At 40.0% G+C, this 12,719-nt stretch overlaps 1 protein-coding gene across 6 annotated transcripts in view; it reads right to left on the reverse strand.

Annotated features, from left to right (window-relative positions):
* Positions 1-9,376: 9,376 nt before the first annotated feature.
* The window catches only part of VMP1 (vacuole membrane protein 1), a 69,354-nt gene continuing 66,011 nt past the window's right edge, over positions 9,377-12,719 (reverse strand). For all 6 annotated transcript variants that reach the window (XM_030472990.1, XM_030472992.1, XM_030472993.1 and 3 more), the window contains one exon: positions 9,377-12,313. In XM_030472990.1, coding sequence (XP_030328850.1) covers positions 12,170-12,313 — 144 coding nt within the window. In that variant the 3' untranslated portion in view covers positions 9,377-12,169. The remainder of the gene's footprint in view (positions 12,314-12,719) is intronic.

Below are 12,719 nucleotides of genomic sequence, written 5' to 3' on the forward strand. Positions count from 1 at the left end.
AGATCCCGATTTAGTTTTTAAATCTTCAAATAATTAACAGCAGTAGGTGTAGAACTGACCCTGTAATTCTGCTAGGCTGCAGTTAGAGCACAGCAGACACTCTGTTACTTTTGTCTTTTATTTCCTTTCCTGGTTTCATTTACCTCTTCACTTTTGTTCAGGCCAGGTACAGCAGCACTAAAATCCCCCCTGGAGCATCTGTTCTCAAAGCAGTTCTGGCACGTGACACCTGGAACAGCAAACAGCTTTCTTGACAAGATTCAAGTAACTGTACAACTGAAACTGAAGAAAATAAGTAAGTACTGAGGCTAAAAGTTCTCAATTGCTCAAATACACCCATAGTAACAGCCCATGACTGGCATGGTTGTGTCAATGTGAGCCTCAGTGGATTCTGACAGATTTCACAGTAGCTTATAGACAAGCAATGTTAATCTCTCATGCCTTCCAAAAAAAGAAGTTTCAACTGCATGTTAGCAGTAGGGCAAACTTCACTACACATTAGAGTTGAGTCTAGTCCTAGTTCATGGAGAAAAATCACCTGTGTAAATTAAGTTATACTGGTGCTTCAATTCAATAGCTGAATCATTAAATATACAGGGAAATTAGAATAATTTGTGGGGTGGTTGGGGAGAAAACAAAAGGGAAAGCAAAGAGGACAAAGCAGATGGGGTAAATATATCTAATAAATATAAAAACACTTCACATTTATGGCAAAACATTTTGACTATTCTTTGTGCAGACCACAGTACATAATCCAACACAGGGGGGTTGGAACTAGATGATCTTAAGGTCCTTTCCAACCCTTACTATTCTATGATTCTATGATGATTAACTTGATCTGTTTTGCCTTCTGTTTTCAGCCAGCTCTGTTGTTTTAGGAGCTCCCTCTCAAAAGGGCAAGACCCAATAATCATAGCTTAACTCTCCAGCCATACTTCAAGCCCTGTGCTGCAATGTAAAATTAGAGTTGTTTGGAAGTTCAAAACTATGCATAACTTTTGTTATATTATTTATGATGTTTTGGGTTTTTTTTTCCACTGTCCAGCATCTCAGAGCTGGGGGACTGTGCTGATCCAAAGGCCTTTTCTAGTGTAGTGTTTTTGTTATTTTTAACCATTGTCTCTTAGATATTTTCACAGAAGAAATGGGAGAAAAGATTGCACAAGAAGTTAAGATAAGCAGCACAGGCGATTCAAGTCTGCAGGGAACAAAGGGTCAGGAAAGGAGACAGTATGGTGAGGTTCTCCCTCCTCCTTCCTTTAAAAGGCACAGGATGTTTAGCAACATAGAAATACTTTTCCCTACTGTTTTTGACAGATAACCAGACTGAAAACTTCTTCTGGTATCAGAAATGAGAGTAAGGTAACTCCATGTCTAGAAAAATGACTAAGGCCCAGGAATGCACACTCTTCCTCATTGTTCCACAGGACAGGTAAAAGAGAGATTAAAAAAGCTAAGGACAGACAAGTCATCTCAGAAACAAGGAAGACAGCAAAGCGTTATTGTACTGCTATATCAGTAAGTAACTTTATTGCAGAAATAACCTCACGTTATCTCTATGTACTTATAATTCTGAGCATGAAGCAAATACAGCAGGTGCCCAGCGCACCTATGAATGACATCCTCATTTATCCATTCGTTGTAAATACATTTATTATTTATGACTTACGGCAATTTTAGTTAATGGAGCAGGATATTTGGGATCTTTTGCTTGTTTAAGTTTGATGGCAGAATTTGGATCACATCAGGAAACACGGCACACAGCTAAGATGTATAACCCCAGAGCAAAAATTACCATTTCCTTACTTAATCTGTAGTTATACGAAAGCACAGAGGAGGATTCTGCAGCTCTAGGACACAGCTAGGCCAACAGGTTCATTACTGCTGAACAAGGATAGTTCTGTAAGAACTTGTTCACAGTTAGGATTCAATACTCCTCCTTCCACGGGAAAACAAAGTTTTTCAAAGCAACAATAGAGGATCACAACCATCAGCCAAATTTTGACAACACAGATTCCTCAAAACTACAAAAAAAACCAAAAAACAAACCAAAACCAAAAACCCAAGGAAGTGAAAACAGAAGTGTAGCTGTTGTATTAAGTGTTCAATCCTTCTCATTGCTCTGGAGAAGAGGTTGGCAGGAATTATTTTAGGCATCTCTAGGCTTCTTCCTGTTAGTGTTTTTCACTACTGGCCTGAGTTCTGAAATTCTCACACTCTTTCCCAAACTAAGCCTTCATTTTTTGATCTATGGCTGGATTCCTCTGTTTTTTTCCCCAGGATGTGGAGAGGGTCAAAGTAACAGGAAGTGAATAGCTGTTCTCAAATACTCATTATCTACAATTATATTAGAAGGTGGAGGAGTAATTTTCAATTTTATTGATAAAATTACTCATGTAAATAGCCAGAGCCTAGAAAATGGCCTTTATTGCATTAGAAACTAAAATTAATGAGGCAGATCAAAGGTCAGCACAAGCCAGTGGCTCACCGAGGCAGGAACAACAGAATCAGTGGCCTTGACCTAGCTAGTTTTAGGCAAACTACCCACAGGATGTCCATAAACCAAGGAACAATGCATCAAATGTCACTATTGTTTTTTGAAATGGACAGGTGCAGCTCACTTGGAAGTTGATTCAAGGACTCTAACTATAGCAGACATCTTTAATGAAAAGGATAACTTTTATCTGGCCACAAAAAAACCTAAAAGCAAACCCCAAAATTAACCTGTTAGAAATACTTTAAACATAATAACTGTTAGGCAAGTGACAGGGCACTAATGTGGTTATAGATACAACTGATGTGGACTGAAGTATATATCGGTGCTTATAAGGTTAGACTGACTACCAGTACAGAAAGGATAGAGTCTCAGTGTAAATATATAAGGGGTTTTCAAGAGGATTACCTGCACAGATTTACCAAACTGAAACAGCTCAAGATTAAGGGAAAAAAAAAAATCTGTGGTTTCCACAACCACCAGGATTTTATCAATAAGAAACAGGGAAGTTATATTCAAATTACCAGCTGATAGGCACAAACGGATATGGAATAATTAATTTCCTTCTACATTTGTTAATAAATTTCATATAGATAAATATTATGAAATCTGGGCCAAACATACAAAAGGAAATATTCTCAGAAATCAAAGCATACTTTAGAGAAGTTTGCATTTTGCTGGACACCACTTTAAAAACTGCACAAGAGTCATCAGGAATGTGATTCATGGATCTGAAATGGTACAAAAAACGTTCAGAAGGAATTGAGCTGCTGCCTTTCCTCTGCTGCTTTCAAGGGCAGCCCAACCACAGCTTTACCAAGGCAGCAAATTCCAGCGTAGCTTCCTCATCAAGCCTCCCGCTTCTGGCTTCCTACCCCACCTCTGCCCATGCTCCAGAAGCACAGCCTGGACAGTCAGACAGCTTTTAGCTCCCCTGGATGTAGAGCTGATAATCCTGAATTTTAACTATGGAGCCTTTCCGGCTCTTTCAGTCAAACCCGAAGTTCACAAAGGTCCCTTCTGATTTCACATTGTATGAATCCTCTCCCTCTAGACAGCCACTTCCCCTCTACCCGGGTGGGGTAATGAGTCACCTACCTCTGTGAATCAGCAGGACCTGCTTAACCCTTTCACAGAAGCACAAACAGCTGCAAATAGGGTGGTGGTTCAAACAAATGTTACTGCCGGCTCCCAGGGAGCACGCTGGGAAGGGTGAACATAGCCTGAAATAGGAGATCAGAGAAGCTGCTTCTGTTCAGTAGGAAATTTAAAGGCAATTTTTAGAGGTATAAATGTGTTCCAAGATCATGGAAGAAGTCTAAATCAACCCCATGGTTCATACAAACCAGAGATTCTAAACGGTGACTTCTAAGAGAGTCTGGTGGTATAAAACAAAGGCACAGGCCTCTGTACTTACCTGTTGGTTGCAGAAACCTTCTTGTCTTTAGTCTTAAAAAGCAAATCTTTAAAATGTGCAGGGTTATACCATAAGATAGAGAAATAAGTAAAATCTCTGGGCCGAGACTGCTATTTTTAAAAAACAGTAAGTAGAGAAACTAACTAAAATAAGCCACTGGTTAATACAAAAAAACACAGACTAAACATTGCTTAAGCTTCAGTGAGCTAGTTTCACTGGTAACATGAAACAGAAGTACCATCAGATATGGTATATTTGCATTTAAATCGGTGTGTTCTGCAAAAATGATTATTGTACATATTTGGTTACATGTACAATGTAATGTTTATTTAAAGGCTCACAAAAACACACTTCAGTTGCCTGAGAATGGTGTAATTGCGGTCAGATGGCATGATTTAATTTGAAATTTTGCCCAGCAGTCTCCAATATGTAATAGATGATTTACAGGAGCATGTAAGCAGAACACCACTGAAGGAGCCAAATGGAACGCAGCCTTATCCCACACACTGAAGGTGTCATAAAATACTGTGCTCGGCTGGCAGGGGTGGCTGTAGCTGCTCATTGTAATATCCTCACAAAGTATGGTGAGAGCTGGGCAGTAGTTCAGAGCTACTGCTCTCCAGATGGCCCAGAACAATACTGAGTTCAGGAATACGTATTTCCATGTCAGAATGCTTGCTGCTTGCTGTTGTGCATTTCTGCCACTTGCAAAGGAAACACTGGAAAATTTCCTCTCCACCCCACTTTGGGCAACTTCAGCCTCTGTTACTACCTGATTCCAAGTCATGTGGTCAGCAATTGTATTTAATATGTAGTTCTTTGACAATTCTTTGACAAAGCTAGCAATTTCTCCTCCCTAGGCCAGATTTTGGTGAAGAAACCTAATGCAAAAAACCCCCAAACAGTTAAAAACATAAATTGGGCAAATTATGAACGAAAATCCAATTAGATACTCTTCTCCCAAAAATAAAGCTTCTGTTCCCTCCCTCCCAGATTTTTACATTATTTTCCTCTATATTTAGTCAGGCTTTGCCATAAAACTAGTATTTCCACAGTGAAGTAAGGTCCTTTCCAACCCTAACTATTCTATGATTCTATATAAAAAAGTAGATACAACCTAATGGGTGCTGTGAAAGGGGAGCTTATTCTTCAATGACATTATAAAAGAAACCTGAAATTGCTTTAGTACACAGGGTCCTGTTCAAACTGAACAAAACTCCAGTCAACAGGCCTGAACATGTCCAAAAATCACTGTGCTCCAAGGACAGACACGGCTACAGGAGGACTGAGAGGAAAAGCATCAGAGCCAGCTAGGGCTCTCAGGATCAGCTCTGCCAAACACTTAGACACTTTCCTTATTCGCTTAATTAGAATGAGCCTCTCTCAGTCACAGCTGAAATCTATTGCCAAAGGATAGCACAGGAGATTTCCACACTTCCCTTAAAAACACCAGGCTCCTCCCTGGCAGCCCTAACAGCTTCAGTTCACGCACAAATGCTCCAGTGTGATTTGCCAGTGGTGGTTGTGCACATGCAGAAGTGATTAAGGCAGGTTTATGTGGAAGTTAAGCGAAGGAACAGAATTAAAATCATCAATTGCATTAGCACAGATGTAGTAAAAATACTGCTTTGAATTTTTTCTTTTGGCATCTGTAACTTTGAACTTCGCTAAACCCTGCCCTCAGGCATCTTAAAAGTGTCTCCGTTGCAGCTCCCCAACTATTGTCTTATGCAACACACATGGCTGCATGTGACTGTACGTCACAACAGATCAGCTGCACTGAGATGAGACACAAAAATCAAGGAATCAGAGAAATTAAATTGGTTGTGAAAATATAAAAACTATCACAGGTCTTAAGAAAACAGCTGCAACAAGCAAGGCACTGAAAAGCATGGTTTCCGAGCAGGGAGATTTTGTGAACATGGCTACATTTGCACAGTGTTGTAAATGTGCATTTTCTCTTTATGCATGTCCCATTTCTTTCAGAGAACAAAAAGAAATAGTGAGCACATAAACCTGCTGGTTTGAGCCTCTTCAACAAATTGAAAGAACCCAAGAGATGTGCAGCCTCAGAAAAGACAGAGTCCCTTAACACTCGCATGGTTTCTACATATAAGCGTAAGCCTCACACAAAGTGTTTATGTGTTTCAGTTAGTATGTATGCATTTTTGTTAGTATTTATATGGTTAGTTAGCAGCAGGTCCCGTAAGAGAATTGCCAGTTCCTTTCCTGACAACATGGAAGGAAAGCAGAGGTGCCACGAGGCCATTGCATGCAGATAGAACAAGCTTTGGGAAACACATCTCATCTCTTAAAAACTGTTGTATACTTTGTCAGATAGTTTGAGGCAGAGTTTAACCTCCTCAGGCACACGGGGCAGGAGTGGTGCCTGTGCTCCAGTAGGTCACAGCTCTGGCTGATGCCTTCAGCCGGATCGATGCCACCTTCCAGTGAAAAGGCTCTGGACTTTAGAAGCGTCATGCAGACCAGCTGGTACCCACGTAAGGTAACAGGTGACCACGTAAGATTGATGTCATTGATCGTAACTGTGGTCACAACCTTGTGTAAAAGCAAGCTAATGAACAAACACGTCAGTGTGGTTTGTAGAATTTGCCCAGCTCTGAGTTATCTTTGAGATAAGTGCAATATTTCATATAGGAAAAAGCAGTGAAGTGACACACTACTGAGGCCACAAGGAAACATAAAGTTTGAACCACCTCTCATCAAGAGACAGAGTCAGATCTGTGTGGCCTGCTCTGTCACATTAGCATTAAAAAAAAACCCCATCCAAACAACAAAACCAAAAGCCAAACCCCAAACAAGTGGATTCTGCACTAAAACACGTGCCCTAACCACACAGCCCTTCCCTCGCAGGACCCCTCAAGTCCAGCAGTCACCAGAGAAAAAACAACTTTTTACAAGGACAGAAAAGCCATTTCAGAAGCCATCAGAGAAGGGTGTGCCTTGCAGGGCAGTTAGGGGAGCAGGGAACAGCACAGGGAGCTGACAAGTCCTATCTCTTGCCTTTTATCAGGAAATAGCAGCTAGTTTCCTTATTACCAGCTGCCTGGGCAATTCATTTAAGCTTCTTGGCTTAAACCAGAAGAACAATTAAACTGGGAGTGACTCCCTGAAATCCGGAAGATGCAGCACACTTGCTTACCCGTATCTGAACAGCTTGTCAAATGAGGTTTAGACAATTCAATGATTTAACCTTTGATTTAATGCTGATGTAGTCAATGCTCTTTGAATCATTGCATGAGTGAATAGTAACAACAAAAACCCCCTCGAGCACAGTAAAGAGCAGTGTTAGAGGCTCTAACTAAAACAAAGCTTGGCCCACTGAGCAGGTTCACTTTTGTTTAACCACAACTGAACATCACCAGCAGTGAATTGGTTGAATGACTTCACAGCTCAACAGCCTCCTCACTTTAAATTCAGCACACAGCAGTCAATAGTCAGCTCTTTCTAAATCAAAATACCATTTTGCATAATTCCTGACACACGCCATTGCAGATCTTTGGGCTCTTCCTGTTTGTACCTGGGAGGTGATACAGCCAGAGAGCTTTTGGGCATTGGATGACAGTTTCTACATCTGAACTCTTTTCCTTAACAACAGACCCAGGTTGTTCTGGCCTCTCCCATTCTGAAACATTGTTCTGCTGCTTGTTAATGAAAGCTGAGCAGTACATCAGTAAGCCAGTGAAACGGATAAAGAAATAAACACTAACATTTCATGCCCTCAATTAGACACTTGAATTAGGGAAGTCACAGCAAGCTCAAAGAGTTTTTCAGTATAATCCTTTTAAAAATGAGTTTGCAAAAGCATGTGCAAATATTTACCTTCATTATACATTAGCAGGGTGTTCACAGGGAAGGCGATTGCTTCACTCCCTGTGTCCTGAAGGTTACAGCAATCCTCCACTAAACCCTCACCTGGACCCCCTGCTCTCAGCGAGGGGCAGCGCAGCAGGAAGCCCTCCCTGGCTACTACTCTCCTGCTTTCACACTCCCTGCTGCAATTTGCAGAAGGCTGAGCCAAGTACTTACTGTTTCTTCTTCTTCCCTTCCAAAAAATAAAAATTACAGAAAAAACACCTCTAGAATTTAAATCTCAGAAGAGCAGTTTCAATTATCTTACATATAATTACATTCAAACTTTTAACTACTGATTACAAAGTATTTTTTCACCACGTGCTTCAATGAAAATGGAATTCCTTTCACCCCCAAGGAACACACCCAATCACCACTTACTTTTACACCTGCAATCAGTTTTGTTTACTAATATTTGTGCTTGATAATCAGGGAAGCATGCACAGTATTTGTGCTTGCAGTTAGCACTGCCTGCAGCGAGAGGGAGCCTGATGCTGACAAATTAAATAATGAAGCCCAAAAGCACAGCAGGGAAGGACTTTCTGAAACAACATTAAGCCATGTTCAAGTATCAATGACAAGTGTCTTTTAGCATGAACAGGCAGCTGGGTGATTTCAGAGGGAGCTGCTTTAACAAGAAACACAGGGTGACAGTGTGGTGGAGGTAAGAAACTACAAACAGTGACAGGGAGCAGGAGGTTTCCTGATGGTTTTGATTGAGCCAAGGGAAGCCTGGAACTGGATGATTTGCCCTGACATGGCCTGTGGAAGTGTCATAGCTCAGCTTGGCCCAGACCAGTGTGACCTTTTTAACTTTGCTTACATCAGCACTGTTCTTGCCCCGATGGGGTACGTGGTGCAGAGGGGGACAGCCATGTGCTTACGTCTCACACAGCCTTCAAGAGCACACTGTTGGTGAGGCACAATTCACAGGTCAGGCAGTAAGCAAGTGGAGAATTAGGAGGCCAAGCTGCCATCCTGCCTGTCCTCAGCCTGGATGTGCTTCTCTGAATTAGGCTGGCAGCATGGCCAGCTTTCTGCTTTGCTTCCTATTTACAGGGTGCCTGTGAACGCAGAGATTTAGCCACGTTCCACAGAAGAACAGTCTAAAATAAATCTCTATCACCTCAAAGTCATCTTTGATGTTTAACCAAACGTTAGTTATTACCAGGGCTGTTACTTCCATGTGTTTTTTAATCATTCCAAGGGAAAAAAAGCACAATATTTTAATCAGTGTCTAAACATAATCAGCTAAAAATAGTGATAATCCATACTGAGATTGTTTCTCATGCAGCACAGCTCACTTTGGGTTTTTCTCTTAACACACTTTAAACTAGATGACTGACTGCGTCCAATGTGTAACTGAAAATATGTACAACAAAAGCAAACTTTGGATTGAGGGAGCAAAATACATGTTTTCAAATGAAATCTTAAAGGCTCTGGGACTTTCTCTAAAGCTACAAAATGCAATTACAGATGTATCTTCTAGATTCACACTCACTGTAGAATGCCTGGGACAACAGATTTCACAGCGTAACTACCAAGCTCAATATACAGAAATCGAAACAATGCAACTGAAATAAACACCAGGAAACAGTTAATTGTTTATTTAAGCAACCATAAAACTATGCATTTGCAAATCTCATTAGGTTTGCATAACTTTCATTTCTATTATTTTTTTATCTTTTACCAAGTCTTATTATCTCCCAGCACCCAAACAGGTAGAAGCAAGTAGAATGACCAGTCCCTTCTTTAAATAGTGTTAGAAAGCTTCAAAATAACAGCGCAGCTTATTGGGATGGACACATACAAACAGGAGTTGCAGAACAATATATATATATATATTTTGCACTATATGTATGTAAACATGTTGAAATAAAAGTGGGAGAAAGCTTTCAATTTGTCAGGTGATTTTTCAGTAGGCAAGGAGGCAGAATTATAAGGAGACTGCTAAAGCATTTAGAAAGATAAAGTTTATTGACTCAAGCTCTAGGAAGAGTTTGTTTTCTTTTTAACTATTATTACGCAGTCTCCTCATTTCAATCTGACAGCATACAGGGACCTCAACATGGCAAAAATAACATTTACTCTCATGAAAGGCTTTAAAGCTCTATCAGAACTGTGTGAAATAAATACCAGTGTCCCTAAGGTGAACAGCCGATTGGAGGTAAAAAGCACTAGCACTGGAGAAAGGAGCAAACAGCTTTCACTGAGCCAAGTATCCTGAAGAAAAATTAAACAAACAGCTATAAACTGCACCACGACCTCCTAAAGTGCAAAATTAAAGTTCTAGTACACTGAAAAAAGTGAAGTGTCAAATAAAGCTGCAGGTTTTTTTGGAATGTGTATTGTATTAGAACAAGATCTGTGCTACATTATTGTCAAAGATTGTATTTAGGCCAAAAAATGAAAAAGCTGCTAGGGCCATGATTTAAGAAATTCTGTTCATCTTTTAAAAAACATCAGGAACAAACAAACAACCTTTGTGCTTTTAACTACTGTGTACTACCTCCCAGCACTCACTCAGAGCTTCAGATACTTAAATTTCCTCTAGTCAGCAGCTCTGTTGCAAGATGTCCATATTAAAAGCCTCCCCATTCATTCAGTAACTTTGTTTGAAGTTAAATGTGAAGCATACAGGAAAAACTTTACAAACCTCACACACAACTGAGATGAAAACTTTAAGAGATGTGTCTTAGGTAGACTGCTGTGCTGTGTGACTGCTGAACTCATTCCCACCTAAACTGAAACACATTTATATGCTGTTAATGTTCAATGAAAACAGTTGGAGATGGATGAGCAAACGGTCAGATGAAAGATACCAAAATGTCAGACAGCCTACCGACTGTTGTTGCCATGAGATCCAACAGTCAACATCAGTCTGATAAGCTATCCGACAGGATGGTACAGCCATGGAGATGTCACGACGGTTGGCAACACAAGAGGACATTCAGGTGGGATTGAACAAAATACATATTTCTCACCCCTTGCTCGAGATCTGCCCTAATGTGCTGTGGGGCTAAACCCAACCTGAGCAGGAGCAAGCTCTAACCTACTTTATGCTCATATGCCACCTTTTGATAACACTGATTTAAAGTAAAATTAATTCTTGTTACTTACCCCTAGGATAAAAATAAAAAACAGCAGTTCAAAAAGTGTTAAAGTAATGAGCTGAGTACAGCAGCAGAGGAATGGACATCTACTTACTACGGAGGGAAAGATCCATTTTAATATTAGTTATGTCCATGTATGTTAGAACTGGAACACACACTGATTCAGAACAACGATTTAAGGATATCTGACTCCAAAAGCCTAAGGTAAAGGTTCTCTAAGGTTCTCTGCACCATTGCTGGGTTTCACATCCAATCTGTTTTCAGTTGGAATCTTTACTCTTCCTCCCTCTCTTCTCCTTCATTGCCCATGGTGCTGTGATTGGTGGCAAACATCTGAGAAGAACTTAGGGTAACAAGTACTGCTATTTAACGTGCCTGCTTTAACCAGCGAGCCGTGCTTCAAGCAAATGATAGCCTTTCTACTTCCTTCTGTTAAGTAAGAAGTTCTTAAGAAAAAAGAAAAAAACAAAAGAACAAAGGGCTTCAGCACCGTTTGTGCAGGCAGGGTGAGGAAAGCATGCAATTCATGGGATTAAGGCTCAATAAAGAAACTGAGCATACAGAAGTGGAGAGGAAAAGAAACAGCTTCAAAAGACTGACACAAGAAATTCTGGAATGATCAAAGATGACTTTATAAAGTTTTATCTTAACTTCATTCTAAATATACAGAATAAAAAATGTCAGCTTCAGCATTTTGACATCAATCATCTCTGCTAACATCATGAAGGTAAGAGGGTGGCTTTTTCCAACCGAGAGCACGTGCAATGCAGTGGGACACTGGAGGGTTCAGCTGAAACAGCCTTACCACGAGGGACATGCAACAGTTTGTATCCAACCTGTATTCATTTATATACATTTTGATGGTCTTGAAAGTTATGGAAAAGGCAAACCAGCCACCCTTCAAAATCAAAAGTTACCCTTAGGTCAGCCTGAAGTTAAATCAGGGAATGGAGAGTATTAAGTCATCAGGTTTGGAAATAATCTGGATGGACATTTGTGTTAAACGCCATTTAACATCCCATTGTCCATCCCGTGTAATACAGCTCAGATTTGTAAAGCATTTATACCTTACCTTAACATTTATAAGTTTGTCAATGAAACGTTTGCTCAAATATCCAAATTACTTTCAAAATTAAATAGAAACTTGTTATAGTTGAAAATGGATGTTAAAAAGTTTTCCCCCATTTTGAATAATGCTGATTTTCAAACATATGGAAAGATGTGTCATTTTTCATGTCTGCTAAAACCCATTCCAGGGGTTTTTTTCCAAGCTTATTTGGTTTTTTCTTCAGAGTACATCTTCTGTTGCAGTCGTTTGGCATAGCTTTGGGCCATGGAGTTGATTATAGATAAGATAAAATAACAAACCATGACAATCACCAATTTTTCAAACATCCAGGATAGCCAGTTTTCCCCCTGAAGAGACAAAACAGAAGGAGGAAAATAAAGATCAGTGGAAAAGCTCAATGGAGAATTCTCCATTTTCTGGGCAAAGGGAAAAGCCTAACCAATTTTTTATTGTGTAATTTATTAAATTTAAAACAGGAACCAAGTGCAAGCTGACAGGATTCTTGCAGGTCCCTCTATAAAGCTGACTTTAGTCTCTTGAAAGACAATGCAGGTGGGCTTGCCATAGACACTGCAGGGCATATGACAAATCCTTGATCATTACTAGTGTCCTCATGAAGTGATTTGTTATTCCTAGTATTGTTTTGTCTTTGCTAACAATTCATAGAGTTCAGAATTAGCAACTCCTGACTGTCATTCCCTGTCATGGTCATTGCAAAGAAAACAATAAGGTCATTGGTTAATATTGGTTTTT

Source organism: Strigops habroptila (genome assembly GCF_004027225.2).
Source record: "Strigops habroptila isolate Jane chromosome 13 unlocalized genomic scaffold, bStrHab1.2.pri S16, whole genome shotgun sequence".
Lineage (NCBI taxonomy): Eukaryota > Metazoa > Chordata > Aves > Psittaciformes > Psittacidae > Strigops > Strigops habroptila.